The sequence below is a fragment of the Lolium perenne genome, chromosome 4, assembly GCF_019359855.2.
Source record: "Lolium perenne isolate Kyuss_39 chromosome 4, Kyuss_2.0, whole genome shotgun sequence".
Lineage (NCBI taxonomy): Eukaryota > Viridiplantae > Streptophyta > Magnoliopsida > Poales > Poaceae > Lolium > Lolium perenne.
The window spans coordinates 28,023,263-28,043,949 of record NC_067247.2 but is presented as its reverse complement, the minus strand read 5'-3'; the positions used below and the strand labels follow the sequence as shown (position 1 = coordinate 28,043,949).

General features: G+C 50.1%; 1 protein-coding gene, 1 long non-coding RNA gene and 1 pseudogene across 2 annotated transcripts; 2 read left to right on the top strand and 1 right to left on the bottom strand.

Annotated features, from left to right (window-relative positions):
- Window positions 1-352: 352 nt before the first annotated feature.
- On the bottom strand, window positions 353-2,702 carry LOC127346641 (uncharacterized; annotated as a pseudogene).
- Window positions 2,703-10,344: 7,642 nt separating this feature from the next.
- LOC127348289 (uncharacterized) lies at window positions 10,345-15,801 on the top strand. Its single transcript, XR_007879722.2, has 3 exons — window positions 10,345-10,790; window positions 11,146-11,250; window positions 15,715-15,801. It is a non-coding gene; the product is annotated as an uncharacterized lncRNA (long non-coding RNA).
- A 1,218-nt stretch (window positions 15,802-17,019) lies between these two features.
- LOC127348288 (uncharacterized) lies at window positions 17,020-18,289 on the top strand. Its single transcript, XM_071819634.1, has 4 exons — window positions 17,020-17,079; window positions 17,182-17,550; window positions 17,632-17,935; window positions 18,023-18,289. Exons 1-4 carry the CDS (start codon window positions 17,020-17,022, stop codon window positions 18,079-18,081), a joined length of 792 nt encoding a protein of 263 aa, XP_071675735.1. The 3' UTR covers window positions 18,082-18,289.
- The last annotated feature ends 2,398 nt before the right edge of the window (window positions 18,290-20,687 follow it).

The following is a 20,687-nucleotide window of genomic DNA, read 5'->3' as shown; positions in this document are numbered from 1 at the left end:
TCAACACGGCCATTGCTTGGAATATTTGGAAGCGACGTAATGCTCAGACTTTCAACGACGATGTGGAAAGCCTCACCTTGGTTACTCGTAGATGTATCCAGGACATTAGGCTCTGGGCCTTTAGATGTAACTCTCCCTCCTCAACCTCCTTCCTTAATTCTTGGTGTAATGGATATGATCCCCCCTAAACTCTCCTCTCTCTCTCTCGCTCTCTCTGTAGCTCTCTCTCCTAGCTGCCTAGCTACCTAGGAGCCTCTCATCTCCCTTGTTTTTGTACCACCATGTGTTTTTGTTGGCTATAAAAAGTTCAGGCTGGCGTAAGCCCGCCGTAGTCCAGGTCACAAAAAATAAGTCAGAGCACAAGTTTTCCTGGTTTTAGAAACTGGGGTCAGTTGATCCCACAAAAAATCTTTGAGAAACTATTCCATATAAGTGAATTTTATATAAAAACCTAGAGAGCAATGCAAACTTAAGAGAAAATCATGTATTTCACCAAACAGTGGTGCAGCCCTAGCAGCACCAATGGTCCAAGGAAAGGGACAATGATAAAGAGTAACTTCTTTAGGTTTACCTTTCTGAGAAGGAGGAGCGGCATCCTCAACATCTCTACCAGAGGTTTTTAAGTTCCCAACATCTTCTTTGCTGGTTGCACCCATCACAGATTCTTCATTTGATGCACTTTTGGGAACATTATCCAAAGGATCGTTCATCGCTTGAGCTTCGTATAGCAAGGCACGCCCATACTCGGTGCTAGCATACTCGAGAGAACCTTCTCTGTGACTCGGAACCCTAGGTGACAACAAACACGAGCGTATATCAATTTTGAGTAATAACATAAGGCCATGAAAGACAGAAAGATACCGTAATCTGAGATAGAGCAGCACAGCTACAATTACCTACACCAGGTACTAATTATGCTCTGTTGAGTTCCTTTTCCAACAACTAGCTAGTGTTTGCACAGATTATAAAGTACAATTACGAAGTACCAAAGGCACATAGATGAGACATTTGGCACTAGTTAATACTAGAGAGGAGTACTAATTTCTCAAATAGGATAAGCACTTATGATTCTAGTAAGAGCACGCTGATTCGATGCTCATTGCAAGCAACATGCAGATCATGTCAAAAGGATCACCTGTTCTAACTCACTCGTAGGTGTTGTCATGGAGTGACATCAAGGCTAACTGAACTCCTGAATTCCATGAAACACCAACACACATAGGCATTCTCCCTGCCAAACACAATTACCTAACTCCCAAGTATTTCTATGAAATAACACTAAAGGCTTGTTGAATCCCTCAAACACCAAGACTATAAATTTGCTTGATGTCGAACACAAGAATCCGCAACAACTAGATGCCACCTCCCAAACTACACAACTCAAAGACTCAAAGGAACTAATTAAGGACACATGAAAACAACAGCTAACCAAATGAACAATGAACAAATTCGAAGTTTTTTTTCTCCACAATCCATTGGTGCACACACTTGGGCACGGTTGGGAGTAGAATCCTAACCTGGTCTCAAGGGCGTGGCTGGAAGGGGCATTGACAAAGCCCCCCTGCTCGATAGCATTGGAGCCTTTATCAAAGAACTGTTGCGGCTGCTTTACTACTTTCTCCTTGTCTCCCCCCTCCTCACCACCTGCCTCCACACTAGGGCCCAAGAACGGCAGAACCGGGTGCTCGCCTTGGGGCACAGGAGTGTAGAAGCTGACAACTGGAATCAAGTTACAAAACCCACGATTAGCGCATACCTTCCTTGCCTTCTCTAATTGCAGGTCGACTTAGAATAGGCCTGCAACCGTGCATAAGAAAATGACATTTGCTCCCTCAGCAAAACCCATCACCTGCACTGTACAATCATCTGGATATATACAGGGGAGCACCAATTGGGACCAAATTGCTTAGGTAGATGACCCGGCTCAGCACCCACTGTGCATCAGCGCCGTCGCTAGCCTCCCTTGTCCATAGTTTGAGATTCGGATCCAAGTATTCGCCTGCTCCCAGACCACCATCCTCCATTCGCATGATGTTAAATCTGTCCACCTGGCCTGCCCTGTAGTTTGAGTTTGGTGGCTTAATCACGGCCATGCCATGCCTTGCCAAGTCATACTCTAGGATCACCTCATCACCACACATGAAGTGGAGCAGAGAGCTCCCAACGAGCACGCTGGAAGAAGATGTGAATTCCATGCAGAACTCCTGATCGTCGAGCTCAGCTTGTCCCACTCCCACATACCGGTCTCGGACGAGAACACGCACGCCCATATCTCAAACGCCTTGTCGTTGTATGGATTGGCCATGGACAAGTCAGTCAATACCAAGACCAATCCGAAGGAATCCCCGTCATGGCAGTGCCCCCGGTGGTCGCACCCACACAAGGAGCTCCTGAGCAACGTTCTGGTCCTCGGAGAGGAAGACGGCGCGGCCGTGGCGGCAGTCGAGGGCCCGCCAGGAGCGGCAGTCCGGGGCGGCGAGGGAGAAGGACGAGGCGGTGGTGGGGATGAAGCGGGGGATGGGTTGCCGACGCCAGTTATGGAGGAAGCCGAGCACGGGGGGCGTCCGATGGAACTCGTGGAGGCGGCGGCTGAAGGCGGCGCTGGAGATGGTGCGGCCCCAGGCCTTGCTAACGAGGGAGGCTCGTAGGAGCCACGCTGGTTCGGGAGCGCCGGCGTCGGCCCGCGGCGGCGCTCCTGCCATTGTGCTCGCTGTGTGTGGGTGGGGATTGGTGGGGGCGTGGAATGGCTCAACCAGGTGCAGCTTGAGGGGGCCAGGTGGTTCGAGTCGGACCGCTGTGGTCTGCCATTAACCCTCAAATAATAATGTGTTGCAAAAATAAATTGTGTTTATTAAAATTCCTCGGTGGCGATTTCAGGAAAGAAACGTGAAATGCATCTTTCACCGAATAACTCGCATTTCAGATCAAGGAAAGCATTTTTCAAACAAAGAAGCAATTGATAAACAGAACGGTGTTCATAGCAATTGATAAACAGAACGGTGTTCGAAGAGAGGAGGAACCTACTTTGAAGGAATGTATCAAGTGTATGGCTCTTGCTAGAGTCCATACATAAAAAAAATTCTCACCTCAAACCTTTGAACAACACATGAGAGTGGCTTGGAGCCTAGCAAAAAAAAATCAAGTTTCGTCACATTGGAGGTAATCTGTTTACAATATAATGCTTTTTTTCTAGGAGATTGGATTAAATATGATGGGCTTACTGACCCAGAAGTTGTCGATATGCACTCCTTTGCTACGTGGACCCAAAAACACAAGCTACCCGTGGGATATAGGAATGAGGCTTTGATCAAGAACCTTACTAGAAAAAAGGTTGGGAAGTTATTGGTTGTAGAAACTCATGTTAAAGGCATGTGCAACTTGGCCCGAGCACGAGTCAAGCTAGACGTAAGAAAGGTGTTAGTACACTTTGTTTCAATCTCATGAGAGAGCCAACAAGAATTCTATCAAGCCCAATACGAAAAGATGCATAAGTTCTATGGCGCCTGCGGTTTTATGGGGTACATTCATGTTGAGTGTGGGACATGCGAGTATGACGACGAAAAACGGAAGTGGGGTGACTCTTGAAGGCCAACTGGTCTACTTGATGATACATGCACTAGCCCTGTTAAAAATAAAGATGAAGAGGTCCGGGACAGAGAACCTCTTGATGTAAATGCAAATAAAGAATACTACTCTTAGAACATTAACATGAGAAGGACGACCTGGAGGGGGAAAACCAAGGCATGCCTCCAGTAATGGTTGTTGATGAAACTAAAGATAATTTGACGAGTGATGCTGAAACAAATGAGTGAAAAAAATGCTCAAAGAAGGACGGAGCAATCTCCACTTCAACAGGATCGGCGGGTTCCTTCGAGGATCCCGTCCGATCGCAATGAGGATTGTAGGCCTCAACTGTCAGGGGTTGGAGAATGACCCGATAGTTAGTGCGCTCTTGGATATCCAAAGGTGTTATTCCCCCGAGGTGTTGTTTTTGTTAGAGACTCATCTCGATAGCCATCCGGTTGAATGTTTGCGTAGAAGATTGAAGATGGATTTCGAGATAGTGAACCCAACTACCACACAGAGTGGTGTTGGAGTCTTTTTTTTTGGAAAAGAGAAGTTAAAATCGAACAAATTTATTTTCATCCGAAGTATATTGATGTTCATGTCGTTGAGAGTCCTAGAAAAATTTGGAGATTTATGGCATTTACGAGAAACCTCGATGGGAGGATAAATATATGACCTGGGATAGAATAAGAGAGTTCAAAAATAATTCAAACCTTCCCTGGATTATCCTAGGTTTTTTTAATGAGGCCATGTTCTCTCACGAGAAGTAAGGTGGTAATCTGAGACCACAAGGATACATGCAAGCTTTTCGAGACGTTCTTAGTGACTGTGGGTTGGAGGATATTGTTTTTTATGGTGATCAGTTTACATGAAAGAGAGGACGAATCCGTGAGCGACTTGACCGAGCGGTTCATTATGGTGCTTGGTCAATCATGCATCCTGGAGCTAAGTTGCAGCATCTGGAATATACTAGGTCGGGCCATCTGGAATATACTAGGTCGAGCCATCGTCCAATTCTCCTAGATACTGGCTACCAAGGTAATATGAATAGTGGTCGGAATGGGCCCAATCAATTCAAAGCAAGGTGGTTGAAAGAGGGGGGATTCCGAGAGGAGTTTGAGGGGGCCTGGGTTGCGGCTACTAGTGCAACTCCTAACGGTGTGCTGGCCAAGCTGGCCCATATGCATGCAGCGTTGCATGCATGGGATAAACCAATTTTACAGAAGTCCAATCATCGCTTGAGGAAAGCTCAGCGGGAGATGGATGCAGCTATGAGTGCACCGATCACAGATGAAAATGAAGCTAAAGCAAAAGAAATGGCTAATCTAATAGAGTTATTCATGGAACAGGAGGAAGTTCACTGGCTACAGAGGTCACATGTTGAATCTCGGAGACTGCAATAGTTCATTTTTCCATAATTTCGCTTCGGCTTGACGGAAGAATTTTCTATTAAGAGGTTAAGGAATGGAGACAATGAGTGGATGGAAAGTAGGGAGGCTCTGAAACCGCTTATCTTTGATTACTTTGCCAACCTGTTTAATTCGAAAGTTCATGCTAGAGAGCTGGCTCTCCTGGAAAAAATGCAGAACAGAGTTACTCCGGCTATGAATGATAGACTTCTTACTCCTTTTACCGCTGAAGACACTACAGGAAAATCAGGCGCTGCCGTGCAGCATATCATTGCCGTGAGGCACCGCACGGCAAAGAATTCTTTGCCGTGCGCCGCAATAGGCACGCACGGCAAAGAATATGTTCACGGCAAAGTTACAGGGTGGCGCACGGCAAAGATAAAGAGCACGGCAACCTCACCCATGCCGCACGGCAACGTTCCCTCGCACGGCAAAGTTCCTCAAACACGCACGGCAAAGAAACCATGACGGCAAAGCCAACAGAGGCCGCACGGCAAAGAAACTGTGCTCGGCAAAGGACTGGGACATTGCCGTGGGCTTCCCTTTGCCGTGCGGCCAGATAAAATGCACGGCAAAGACGCCTTTGCCGTGCACTCCTTCTTTGCCGTGCGCCATACTTCATTTTATTTGTTTTTCTTTCTATTTTATTTCATCTAATACTTATATTTATTTTTTTATTAGTTTTACTTTTTGATGACTATTTATTAGTGTTACTTAAGACAATGTGCAATACAAAATTAGTCTCCATGCTCATCCCCCACAAATATCAGGGTTCCGGTGCTCCGGCGGCCGTCCCCCTCCTTCCCCCCAAAACAGCGGGACGGCGGGTCTACCCCCGTTGATTTCTCCGCGCGAGGGTGCACAATGTACTTTTTCATTCTCTTAGGTTTGTTAGGGTAGGTTTTAGGTCCAGTTGCAAGTTTTGGTTGCATTTCGGAGCTCAGGGGTCATTCCCCCTAAAAACGGTGTCTGTGGGCCCCGGATGGTCTACCCCCTAGATTTCTCCGCGAGGTTCCACCAATATACCTTTTCATAGGTTTAGGTTTGTTTAGTCCATGGACATATGGAAAACCATGTGTGGCACCCTTTGGCACAGTCTAGCCCCCGATATACCCGCGGCGGGACACTTCACCGTACACGTCCAGGAATCTGTTAAGTGTTATCGCCCGAAGGTGAGGGATGTCAGACCGGGGATCCATGCCATGCACCATTTGGTGAATTACACCTAGCATCACACTTTGACACATATCATAGGTCCACATGCAAGGTTTGGTGGGGTTCCGGTGCTCCGGCGGTCGTTATCCCCCTCCTCCCCCCAAAACAGCGGAACGCGTGCCCCGGCGGGTCTACCCCCCTAGATTTCTCCGCGCGAGGGTGCACCAATGTAACTTTTCATAGGTTTAGGTTTGTTTAGTCCATGGACATATGGAAAACCATGTGTGGCACCCTTTGGCACAGTCTAGCCCCCGATATACCCGCGGCGGGACACTTCAGCGTACACGTCCAGGAATCTGTTAAGTGTTATCGCCCGAAGGTGAGGAATGTCAGACCGGGGATCCATGCCATGCACCATTTTGTGAATCACACCTTGCATCACACTTTGACACATAGAATAGGTCCACATGCAAGGTTTGGTGGGGTTCCGGTGCTCCGGCGGTCGTTATCCCCCTCCTCCCCCAAAACAATGAACGTGTGCCCGGCGGGTCTACCCCCCTAGATTTCTCCGCGCGAGGGTGCACCAATGTAACTTTTCATACTTTTAGGTTTGTTTAGTACATGTACAAATGTAAAACCAATTATGGCTACCCTTTGCAAAATATACCAGCTAGAGCCATTATCACACGATCGACGGTGTGCCTGGTCTACTGGTTAGGGTTAGGTGTAGGGTTAGGGCTAGGGTTTAGGGGCTAGGGCTAGGGTTTAGGTTAAAGGGAAAGTATTTATGGTTAGGTATAGGTTTAGGGTTTAGGGTTAGGGTTTATGATGCATGGTTCTGCAGCTCCGGCGTCGTGGTTTAGGGATTTAGAGGGGTTTAGGGCTCGAAGCCTCCCCAGTTTAGGGTTTAGGGTTTAGGGGAGCTACTTTTGCACCATTAGACCTTGCATCACACTTTGACACATATCATAGGTCCACATGCAAGGTTTGGTGGGGTTCCGGTGCTCCGGCGGTCGTTATCCCCCTCCTCCCCCAAAACAGTGAACGCGTGCCCGGCGGGTCTACCCCCCTAGATTTCTCCGCGCGAGGGTGCACCAATGTAACTTTTCATAGGTTTAGGTTTGTTTAGTCCATGGACATATGGAAAACCATGTGTGGCACCCTTTGGCACAGTCTAGCCCCCGATATACCCGCGGCGGGACACTTCAGCGTACACGTCCAGGAATCTGTTAAGTGTTATCGCCCGAAGGTGAGGAATGTCAGACCGGGGATCCATGCCATGCACCATTTTGTGAATCACACCTTGCATCACACTTTGACACATATCATAGGTCCACATGCAAGGTTTGGTGGGGTTCCGGTGCTCCGGCGGTCGTTATCCCCCTCCTCCCCCCAAAACAGCGGAACGCGTGCCCCGGCGGGTCTACCCCCCTAGATTTCTCCGCGCGAGGGTGCACCAATGTAACTTTTCATAGGTTTAGGTTTGTTTAGTCCATGGACATATGGAAAACCATGTGTGGCACCCTTTGGCACAGTCTAGCCCCCGATATACCCGCGGCCGGACACTTGACGTACACGTCCGGGAATCATTAAGTGTTATCGCCCGAAGGTGAGGAATGTCAGACCGGGGATCCATGCCATGCACCATTTTGTGAATCACACCTTGCATCACACTTTGACACATAGAATATAGGTCCACATGCAAGGTTTGGTGGGGTTCCGGTGCTCCGGCGGTCGTTATCCCCCTCCTCCCCCAAAACAATGGAACGCGTGCCCCGGCGGGTCTACCCCCCTAGATTTCTCCGCGCGAGGGTGCACCAATGTAACTTTTCATTCTTTTAGGTTTGTTTAGTACATATACACATGGAGAACCAAAGATTGGGACCCTTTGGCACATATACCAGCAGCTAGAGCCATTATCACACGATCGACGGTGTGCCTGGTCTACTGGTTAGGGTTAGGTGTAGGGTTAGGGCTAGGGTTTAGGGGCTAGGGCTAGGGTTTAGGTTAAAGGGAAAGTATTTATGGTTAGGTATAGGTTTAGGGTTTAGGGTTAGGGTTTATGATGCATGGTTCTGCAGCTGCGCGTCGTGGTTTAGGGATTTAGAGGGGTTTAGGGCTCAAGCCTCCCGGTTTAGGGTTTTGGGTTTAGGGGAGCTACTTTTGCACCATTAGACCTTTCATCACTCTTTGACACATATCATAGGTCCACATGCAAGGTTTGGTGGGGTTCCGGTGCTCCGGCGGTCGTTGTCCCCTCCTCCCCCAAAAGCGGAACGCGTGCCCGGCGGGTCTACCCCCCTAGATTTCTCCGCGCGAGGGTGCACCAATGTAACTTTTCATAGGTTTAGGTTTGTTTAGTCCATGGACATATGGAAAACCATGTGTGGCACCCTTTGGCACAGTCTAGCCCCCGATATACCCGCGGCGGGACACTTCAGCGTACACGTCCAGGAATCTGTTAAGTGTTATCGCCCGAAGGTGAGGAATGTCAGACCGGGGATCCATGCCATGCACCATTTTGTGAATCACACCTTGCATCACACTTTGACACATAGAATAGGTCCACATGCAAGGTTTGGTGGGGTTCCGGTGCTCCGGCGGTCGTTATCCCCCTCCTCCCCCAAAACAATGGAACGTGTGCCCCGGCGGGTCTACCCCTAGATTTCTCCGCGCGAGGGTGCACCAATGTAACTTTTCATTCTTTTAGGTTTGTTTAGTACATATACACATGTAGAACCAAAGATTGGGACCCTTTGGCACATATACCAGCAGCTAGAGCCATTATCACACGATCGACGGTGTGCCTGGTCTACTGGTTAGGGTTAGGTGTAGGGTTAGGGCTAGGGTTTAGGGGCTAGGGCTAGGGTTTAGGTTAAAGGGAAAGTATTTATGGTTAGGTATAGGTTTAGGGTTTAGGGTTAGGGTTAGGGTTTATGATGCATGGTTCTGCAGCTCCGGCGTCGTGGTTTAGGGATTTAGAGGGGTTTAGGGCTCGAAGCCTCCCCAGTTTAGGGTTTAGGGTTTAGGGGAGCTACTTTTGCACCATTACACCTAGCATCACACTTTGACACATATCATAGGTCCACATGCAAGTTTTGGTGGGGTTCCGGTGCTCCGGCGGTCGTTATCCCCCTCCTCCCCCCAAAACAGCGGAACGTGTGCCCCGGCGGGTCTACCCCCCTAGATTTCTCCGCGCGAGGGTGCACCAATGTAACTTTTCATAGGTTTAGCTTTGTTTAGTCCATGGACATATGGAAAACCATGTGTGGCACCCTTTGGCACAGTCCAGCCCCCGATATACCCGCGGCGGGACACTTCAGCGTACACGTCCAGGAATCTGTTAAGTGTTATCGCCCGAAGGTGAGGAATGTCAGACCGGGGATCCATGCCATGCACCATTTTGTGAATCACACCTTGCATCACACTTTGACACATAGAATAGGTCCACATGCAAGGTTTGGTGGGGTTCCGGTGCTCCGGCGGTCGTTATCCCCCTCCTCCCCCCAAAACAGCGGAACGCGTGCCCCGGCGGGTCTACCCCCCTAGATTTCTCCGCGCGAGGGTGCACCAATGTAACTTTTCATTCTTTTAGGTTTGTTTAGTACATATACACATGGAGAACCAAAGATTTAGGTTAAAGGGTAAGTATTTATGGTTAGGTATAGGTTTAGGGTTTAGGGTTAGAGTTAGGGTTTATGATGCATGGTTAAGTATTAATGTGTTAGGATTTATGGTTAAGTATTAATGTGTTAGGATTTAGGGTTAGGGTTTAGGGTTAGGGTTATGATTTAGGGTTATATGATTTAGGGTTAGGGTTATGATTAATGTGGCTAGATCAATGGGTTAGGATTTAGGGTTAGGGTTAGGGTTATGGTTAATCACACATTTCTTGAAAAACATGAAACATATAGTATTAAATAATACACATTTTGAAAAACAAGTTTAATATAATTTACAAATAAAACTTAATGTTATTGATAATTTACAAATAAAATTCTTAGTGTTATAGAAGTGGTAAAAAAAAAATGCTTTGCCGTCTTGTGAGCGCACGGCAAAGAACTCTACCCGCACGGCAAAGGCCGCCATGCGCACGGCAAAGAGTGCCCGCACGGCAAAGGCCCTTTGCCGCACGGCAAAGAACGGCGCACGGCAAAGTGTGGGGATAAGGTACCTGGTCGGGGCACCTGAGCCACAAACGCATCGACCTCGCCCTTCACTGCATCCACGCCGCGCCGCCTCGCCCGCATCCACGCCACCACTGCCGCCAGCCACTGCCGCCCCTCCCCGGCCGCTGCCGCCAGCCACGCACACCGCCACCCCTCCCCCGCCGCTGCCGCCAGCCACGGACACCACCGCCCCTCCCCAACCACTGCCGCCAGCCACGCACGCCGCCATTCCCCCGTCGCCGCTGCTGCTTCCCCGCCCCCCTCCCCCACCGCCGCTGCTGCTCCCCTCCCCCACCGCTGCTGCTGCTCCCCTCCCCCACCGCCACCGCGGCCGAGCTAGGGAGCTAGGTCCCGCCGCCGCCCCCGCCGCCTGCTCCGATTCCGGCGGGATACGGGAGGTCCTCCACCCTGCTGCCTCGACCCGACGGCCTGCTGACCCGAAACGACGGCCTACTGCCCATTCCGCCAATCTGCCAATCTCTGCAGCAAGGTGTGTTTGTGTGTTCCCGACCCGACGGGTTGTTTGTGTGTTACATTGAAATGAACGCTGCTAGATGTAGATAAATTTGAAAATCTGTGAGCTATTTGTGTGATATTTTGACATGAGCTGGTATTTTATTCATATCATGCATGAAGTTAAAATACTTTGCCTTATGCCTTTACATGGATCAAGATAAGACACGTAAAGCACATTGAGATGCATTGATTTTGTGAAATTTGCATACACGAGCGTACGGAAAAATTTAGGTCTCGGTAGGTCAAAATTAGGGCCATTTAGCAAATAGGAATTTGAGGCAGAATTTAGTCTTGACTTGAATGACTAATTTATTTTTCTCGCTATGCAGACGATGTTTCGAGGTGGACACAGGGGCCGGCGTTGTCGGGGTGCTTGAGGAGCGTTGCCGGAGGGTCATTGGTCTTCTTCGCCGGCTGTCGGTCACGCTTCGAGGGTGAGAATCCGTTCGCCTCTCTTGTACCTAGGTTTTTTCTTTATGTCTAGATCACCAAGTCTGTCGCGATACCTAGGCGTCTCTTCCCGACCGTAAGGGTTACGCGGATAAATATGCATTAGTGGTCTCGCATATTATGAACCGTAACTCTTACGGCATTTATCGGGACAGCCGGCGGATGCGTAGTTGGGTACGTTCTCCGTGCTCTACCCCGATCCGAGACAGGATTTCGGTAGCGCCTCCCCGTTGTTCTCCGGATGCACACCCCTCTCGGCTTTTTGCCGAGACGTGTATCGGAGAGCAGCGGGAGGTGCTGCCGAAATTCTGTCTCGGATCGAGTAGAGCACGGAGAACGTACTCAATCTACGGATCCGGCGGCTGCTAGGAGCCCACCTAGTAGAGTTTCAGGTTGATGCACGCGTAACATAAATAAATATATGATGCATTTATTTCCTATTTGATATATAAATGCTATGTTCGTCTGTTTTGTTGCTGATTAGAGGATGGATAATCGTGGCTGGATGTACGATGGCAGAATCAATCAGTGGAACTATACTGATGAATGGGGAGAAAAGACCGAGCAGTTTGTGGATAGGGCGTTTGCCATCCCTAGCAGACCTATAAGTGTTTGGTGCCCTTGTAGTAAGTGCGCTAACCGAAAGGCACAGGACAAGGAAACTATGAGTATGCACCTGATCAAGTTTGGGTTCACACCGTCCTACAGGATTTGGACTTACCATGGAGAAAAGGCAAAGAAACGTGCTAGGAAGGAGGTGCGGCAGATTCAACCTAGGGGGGAATATGACACTGGTTTTGATAGGTGCTTAGAAAACTTGGCTAATGGTAATGTGCCTGAAAGCTCTCATGTAGAGGTGGAGACACCTCAGGATGCGGAGACAAGTGAGGACCCGGAGGAAAACACAAAGGAGTACTATGAGGCTCTGTTTGCTTCGCAGAAACCCCTACATGAAAATACAGAGGTTACCCAACTAGATGCCATCGCTCGCCTTATGGCCTTGAAGTGCCATAGGAACTTGTGCAGAGATGGGTTCGATGAACTTCTGGTCATCGTAGGCAGCCTTCTGCCGAAAGGGCACCTCTTGCCGCAAAACTTCTACTATTCGACCAAATTGCTCAGTGACCTTAAGATGTCATCTCAGCAGATACACGCTTGTCCAAAGGGATGCATGCTATTCAGAGAGGAGCACGCTGACACAAATTATTGCATCAAATGCAATTCCTCTAGGTACTTTGAGGTAGACCGCAATGGTGATGGTCGAAGAGGCGGACCACGGTTGCCAAGAATATCCTCCGCTATCTTCCGGTTCTACCGAGGATCCAGCGGCTCTTCATGACCGAGGATACTGCCCGGCAGATGAGGTGGGCCGTGGAAGGAAAGCAGATACACCGACAAGATGATACATCCGTCGGATGGTACTGCATGGAAGAACTTTGTGAAGAAATTTCCACCGAAAGCAGTGTGACCCGAGGAGCGTAGCGATTGCGATATCTACCGATGGGTTCAATCCATATGGTATGTCGGCTGCGGTATACGGTTGTTGGCCAGTGTTTGTTATTCCCATGAACCTCCCCACGGCGTCCGCATGAGATCGGAGAACATGTTTGTGTCGATGATAATCCCAGGCCCAAATACCCGGCAAGAACATGAATGTGTACACGGAACCGCTGGCGGATGACTCGGTTCGTGGCCGGGAAGGGCGCGGGATCCGAGCAGACGACGCAACACAGAACGACGACTTCGCTATGAATGTGTGGTACCACACGTCCTGCATGACCTGCCGGCCACGTGCTTTGTTACGCGGGTGGTGTACACATGGGAAGTGGCCTTGCCCACCGGTGCGAACATGTGCCGTGACTTTCTTACGGCTAAACAAGGGAGGCAAGTATTCATGCTTTGATGAAGCTCGACGGTTCCTTGAGCGGAGGCATGCATACGGGAGTGATGTAAAGAGTTTCAAGAAAGGCCGTGTTGTCCGTGGCCCGAAGCCAATTCCGAAGACCGGAACGGAAATCAAGTCCGAGTTAGATGCTCTTCATCCTAGCCGTGATGGTAATGGTTTCTTAGGATATGGGGAGACACACCAATGGACTCACAAGCCGTGCTTATGGAAGCTCCCTTACTTTGAGTTTCTCGAGCTCCCGCATAACATTGATGTAATGCACACCGAGAAGAATATCAGTGAAGCCATTTGGAGCACGATTGTGGACACTGAGAAGACGAAGGATAACATAAAGGCTCGAATTGATCAAGAAAGGTGGTGTGATAGGCCGGAGTTGAACATGCAGCCACCTAATGGTGCCAAAAAAACTTGGACTAAGCCACACGCTCCGTTCTGCCTCACAAAGGCCCAAAAAAGGAGGTCTTCCAATGGATGAAGGACTCCTTGTTTTTCCCCGATGGGTTCGCAGCCAACTGGATGAGGGGCCTGAACATTGAAACGCTGCGAGTACAAGGACTGAAGAGTCATGACTACCACATATGGCTTGAGCGGATAATGCCGGTGATGATTCGAGGCTATGTCCCTGAGAAGACTTGGCGAGTGCTAGCGAGGTTGAGTTTTTTCTTCCGCCAGATTTGTGCTAGGGAGTTAGACACTAAAGTGATTGAGAAGCTGGATGAAGAGGCACCCGTGTTGCTTTGCGATCTGGAGAAGATCTTTCCTCCAGGGTTTTTAATCCGATGCAACACATGATCCTGCACCTCGCGGAGGAGTGCTTAAAGGGGGCCCGAATTGGGGCCGTTGGCAGTTTGGTCCCGAGAGAGAAACACAAAAGCCGTCAAATGACTGGCAATAAATGCAAGATCGAAGCATCCATAGCCGAGGCAGTCCTGAACGTGGAGGTGGCAAACTTCACCACTAAGCACTATGATCCCAACATTCCCACAAAGCACAACCCGGTCCTCCGTTTAAATGCCGCCAACAATGAAGAAGTACCCAAGCTTAGCATCTTCGTGGGGCTTGGTGGCAAGTCAAGTGGCTCGAAGCCGTACAGAACGGACCTACCTGAGCGGACCTTGATCCACTCGTATGTCTTAAACACCATGGTCGAAGTGAAGCCGTACATCGAGTAAGTGCGAACCATTTAATTATTCGCAAACGTTCACTCGTATGTTCGTGGCTAACTCTTCCTCTTTTCATCGGTATAGGAAATTCAAGGCTATACATTGGAAGAATACCCACAGGGAGCCTACCCAGGAAGAATCCAAGCAAATTTTCGATAAGGGCGGCGGTTTCGGTTTCATTAGCTGGTTTTGTAATTTGGTACTATTCTATCCAAATTAGCTAGCACTTCCTACATTTATCGGTCATTTCTCGTTCTAAACTTCTTGTGCTAAACTTGTAGGCAAGAACCGACAAAGAGATGAAGTCGAGCTAAGAAAAATTGCTAGGGGCTTTGACCATTCCGTAGAAGCGTTCAACTCCTATGACGTGAACGGGTATCGCCTGCACCCATCAATACACAACAAGCCGGCCCAACGCGAAGACAATAAATAGTGGGGTGGTATGTCAAGGTGATGATGGGCTCCATTACTATGGAAGAGTCGAGGGTATATACGAGCTGAATTACGGGTTTCACAAAGGGCTAAATCCCGTCGTCTTCAAATGCCATTGGTTTGACCCACGTCGGGTGAGACGGGATCCTGAAATTGGGTTGGTCGAAGTTGAAAGGAACTCCATTTATAAGGGAGAGGATGTGTACATCTTGGCAACCCAGGCCTTTCAAGTATTCTATCTCCCATACGCGTGCAGAAACCCGACAAAACGTCTACATGGATGGGATGTTGTGATGACGGTGCCTTCACGCAATAGGCCGCCCCCGCCAAACAAGGACGATTACCGCCGCGTAGACCCCACAGCAAGGAGTGTCGAGTTTTATCAGGAAGAAGGGCTCCCCGGCCATTTCACAATCGGCTTGCCGACTATCGATGACATGGTCGTAGACGATGAACAAGAAGACGCGGGCATGGATGGAGACAATGCGAGAAGATGAAGGCGAGGATGTCTGTGCCCCGGAAGACCTGAGTTTGCTCGAGGCGTTCAAAGCAGGGATTGACCTCGATGCGAGATGGACCACCTCCAGGTTTCATTGATGATTATTGGTTCGCCGAGCCTGATGACGATGAGGAGACACGCGGTCCAATCACGGATGGCGACACAGGCTACTGATCTATGTAGTATTAATTGTGAGGCTAGCCTATTTGTAATAACTCCGTGTAATAGAGATTGTCTAGCTAGGTTATTTGTAAGAACTCCGTGCTATATTTGAGAGAACTCTATGGTAGCTATTTGTTGCTTCCACTAATTAATTAATGTTCATCCTTTTGCATTATTTGTTGCTTTCATTAATGTTCATCTACTTATATTTCTGTTGCTTTCACTAATATTTATCTCTTTACAATATTGCGTACTAATAAACCACTCTCTTCATTTGTGTTTGCAGGTGATTGAAGCATGCCGCCAAAAAAAAGGGGTGGCGGTCTTAAAAAGAAGCTCAAGGACTTGGTAGGTGTAGGGACTTCGAGGCGGGGCCCCCACCCTAGCCCCCCTCCTAGCCCCCCTCCTGGCGCTCCCACGGGCGGCCGCGTAGGAAGAATGCGACGCGGGTACTCACTCCTAGTCCTAGCCCCCTCCCGCAGCCGATGATGATGACGAGGAGGGAGGAGGTGGGTGGGGAGGACCAGGAGGAGGAGGTGGGTGGGGAGGACCAGGAGGAGGAGGGGGGTGGGGAGGACCAGGAGGAGGAGGGGGACGAGGAGGACCTCTCGGAGGATGAGGGGTTGGGGAACTTAGTGTTCGATCCTGATCCAAGCCTAGAGTGGTGTGAGCCGGAGGATTACCAGTACGTTCCAGCTTTGGAGAGGCTGAGGCCACGTGATAGGAAGCCATATCGGCGTGGGATAACACAGCTCCCCTCGCTGAGAAGCTGGCGCTACAGGCACGTTGTTCTTGTGCCCTATGGAAGGAGGTACATGTTATTTTTTGGCATTTCGTTATCGCAATTTTGTCATTATCAAAATTATTATCACATACATATTGATGTTGTCGTTTCATGGTGCAGCTCGTTCCAGTTTGAAGACCCGACGCAGAGACCGCCACGTGGGTACTCGAACATCCTTGGGGGCCTACTTAGGTGGTATTTCCCTGGGATAGTCAACTTCCCTACGGTGGCTGCGACGTAGCTTGGAGGTGGGCGCACTACGGCCTCGCGGAAGATCCTCTTGGCCGCGGCACCGCGGCGGATATGGTTGTTGCCAAATTAGGTACGTGACTTTTGACTTCTTACCATTCATACACTCTCCTTGGTTCACAATAATTGCACTAATGCCCCTTGTTTTACCTATGTGCATGGTTGCAGAAATACTTCAAGAGGGCCGAGGGCAAGGAGAATGCGTGCGATGATGTCCTACACCAGCTTGCAAGGAAGAGGGTGGCGGCATGCACTACGAGGCACGTATTCAATGCGTCCGCGACTGGCACGCCGACCGCTTCGTCCACATGAGTAAGGAGGACGCTCGCGACACGCTCATGCAGCCGTGGCAGTACTTGCAGGTATTTGCATTTATGTGTTATTGATTTCTTTATCGCCATGTAGTTTATTTTACCATAATGGGTTTATCTTGTGCATGTAGAACCCTCCTCGCATGCGTCGGCAACGACGATAGGTGCTTTCGTGCGATGGTCATGTGGTGGACATGCCCCCGGTACCTCAAGAAGCACGAGGAGGGCAAGGCGAAGCGGGCGAGAGATGCGAGGTGGATCGCATATCCAAGGCAGCATCCCCATCTCTCTTCACCTGCAGAAGGAGGTGAGCAAATTAATGGTTCCTTCATTCTTTGAATTCATGTTATATATTTGTTAACTCCGCAAGGGTGTGTCACTTCACTCAATTACATGTTCTCTTTTGCAGGAAGTCAGGACAGGAGCGAAGCCTAACGTCTTTGCCGTGCTAAAGAAGATGAAGCAAAGGAAGACGCCTGATCCTGAGACGGGGTCCTTGTGGGTTAACCCGCAATCCGAGACCCAGTGCACGGCGTATGTCTCCAAGTTCAAGCAGAAGCACGGCGAGGACGCCAATCCAGAGGCCGAGGACTTTGACCCTGAGGTCGCGGTGCTTGCGGGAGAAGGCTTGAAGCATGGCCGCCTATGGTTTGGTGACGGGTGCGTCGACCCAGCGAGGGTTCCCTCTCTCCGCCAGATCCGTCGTGGTCGTAAGAGCGGCCAGCCTGAGGTAGAGCCCCGGCCACGGGCTTCGGATCTAGCTGTCGAGCGGTTACGGGTATGTTCTTCCTCGGGTCTCTACATTTCCTTTACATGCTTTCCATTGAAATGTTAATGACATCGCGGCAACACAACGTAGGAGGAGATGGCAGCGAAGGAGCAGGCGGCCCAGGAGCAAAGGGCGCAGATGGAGCAGCAGATTCTGCAGTACCAGCAGCAGCAGACACAGATGATGCAGCAGATGCAACAGCAGCAGCAGATGATGCAGCAGCAGCAGGCACAGATGAGCTGGCTCATGAGCCAGACGGCTCTGTCTTCTCCACCGGGGAGTATTCCTGCTCCTCCACCTTACTCCATGCCGTGGATGCCGCCACCGCCCACTCAGAGCCCGGGGACACCTCTCACCGTGAACAACTTGAACATCATCCGGAGCATGAACCGCGGTGAGTCCTCTTGTGCACAACCCGGTACTTGTACTTGTTCAAGTGTTCAATATGCAAATGCAAATGTTCATTCCATCAACCTTATAGATTATATGTCACAAGGAAATGACGATGAGGCCGGCGGAAGCGGAGGAGGACAAGGTTGATGGCATGGTCTTCGTGCACTTTGTCGGATTGTATGCTTGTAATGGATTGTAATATTGGACATTGCACTATGGACTCTATGTAACTTGTGTGGATGGACTATGGACTCTATGTAATGCATGAATATGTGTGTTTGATGTATTTGTGGTGTTCCCGTAGTGTTTGGTGATGTTATGTTGAAGATTATATGAGTATATGCTTTATTGTCAATTGCTATATTTGAAATGCAGGGAATAAGCAAAAAACAGCAAAAAAATGAAAAAAACAGGGCCCTTTGCCGTGCGTGTGCACACGGCAAAGGACATTTGGTCACTTTGCCGTGTGCACACGCACGGCAAAGGGGCCACGTGGCGGCAGCCTGTAGACCTGGGAGGTCCTGGGGGGTGTGCTGCAAAGCACTTTGCCGTGCGAGGCGGCGCACGGCAAAGCGTGCGCACGGCACAGAGCAGCCGCACGGCAACGTATGCGCGCACGGCAAAGTGTTGGCCGCACGGCAACGTACGCGCGCACGGCAAAGCATCCAGCGCACGGCAACGCAGTGCCGCACGGCACAGACTTTGGCGCACGGCAGAGAACTGAGCGCACGGCAGAGGGCTTTGCCGTGCAGAACGAGCACGCGCACGGCAACGTTGGCTTTGCCGTCGCTACCTTTGCCGGGCAAACTTTACCGTGCGCACGCGCACGGCAAAGCCTTTGCCGTGCGTATAGGTGTCTTTGCCGTGCAAAGTGGCGCACGGCAACGCCCTGTTCTCCCGTAGTGAGATGCGCAACATTCAGTATATGAGATTTCAAAGTTCGGGTCCGGATGGTTTTGCATGTTGTGTTCTATAAAACAAAATGGAGCGTGTGTGGAGACGAAATCACACATGAAATACTAAATGTTCTAAATATTGTAATAATTCCCGAGGGCTGGAATAACACTACTGTTGTGCTAATATTGAAGACAGATGATCCAGAACTGATAACACAATTCTAACCTATTAGCTTATGCAATGTTATGTATAAAATTATATCCAAGATGCTCACACTACAAGAAAAGTTCTGATAGACAACGTCCCAAAATCGTCAACTAAGGGGCATTTTTCGTCGCCTATGGGCCTAACCCGACGATATGGGTTCTGTTGTCGAAACTGCGTCAGGCAAAGTCCTACGACGATTTTTTCGGTCCGTCGCGCTTGGGCGCCCTTCCGCCACGGAAAATCGGACCGTTGCCCAAGTGTTTCCGGGAGCCCGTTGACTGCTGACGTCATGCAAACTGACACGTGGCAGACGCCGTTAATCGCGATTAACGGCGTTAACCGGCTGAAACCCCGTGGTAGATGGTAGGCCCACACGAGGCCTGCCACGTCTTAAGCGGGCCGGGCCAGCTGACTTAGTTTGACCGGTCAACTATATAGCTGGGCTGGTCCATTAGTTACGTGGGCCGGGCCTAACCTCTAAAGTTGACTGGTCAAAACTTTAATGGGCCGGCCCACTAAGCATGTGGGCCGGGCCGAATGCACTCGTTTGACCGGTCAACAGGCAAAAGGGCCGGCCCACAAGACATGTGGGACCCACTTTCCTGGTATCGGGCCGGCCCATTTACAAAGTGGGGTCCACATTAAGGCAACTGGGCCGGCCCAAGAAGTTATTGGGCCGGCCCAATTAGCATGTGGGTCCCACTTTCCTGCTATCGGGCCGGCCCATTTAGTACGTGGGGTCCACATTTGATCAAATGGGCTGGCCCAACAAGCCAGTGGGCCGGGCCAAAAGCACCGGTGGGTCCCACTTTCCTGTTAAAGGGCCAGCCCATTTAGTATGTGGGGTCCACCATATAGCAAGTGGGCCGGCCCAACAAGATAGTGGGCCGGGCCAAAAACACAGGTGGGTCCCACTTTCCACTTAAAGGGCTGGCCCATTTAGTATGTGGGGTCCACCATATAGCAAGTGGGTCGGCCCAACAAGATAGTGGGCCGGGCCAAAACACTGGCGGGTCCCACTTTCCTGTTAAAGGGCCGGCCCATTTAATATGTGGGGTCCACCGTATAGCAAGTGGGCCGGCCCAACACGCTAGTGGGCTGGGCCAAAAACACAGGTGGGTCCCACTTTCCTATTAAAGGGCCGGCCCATTTAGTATGTGGGGTCCACCATATAGCAAGTGGGCCGGCCCAACACGCTAGTGGGCCGGGCCAAAAACACAGGTGGGTCCCACTTTCGTCTTAAAGGGCCGGCCCGTTTAGTATGTGGGGGCCACCGCAAAAGCAATTGGGCTGGCCCAACTAGTTAGTGGGCCGGCCCAGTACTGGGTGGGGTCCACCTTAAAGCAAGTGGGCCAGCCCAATAAAAGTGTGGGGTCCACAGTAAATCAAGTGGGCTGGCCCAATAAGTAAGTGGGCCAGCCCGTTTAGTTGCTGTTTATATGCCGGCTTAATAGGCGCTTTAGGATTTTGCGGGCCGGCACATATGTGATTTCGCTTAATTGGGCCGTTTAAGGGATGGGAATTCGTGATTTAGCTACTGAGAATATTTACGCAGCATTGATTTCTGTCGGATAGCCTCACTTACCACAAGCACCAAAGAAAAAATGCGCGAAAGAACTATAAAAACTAACTAAATATTACATCAGCTG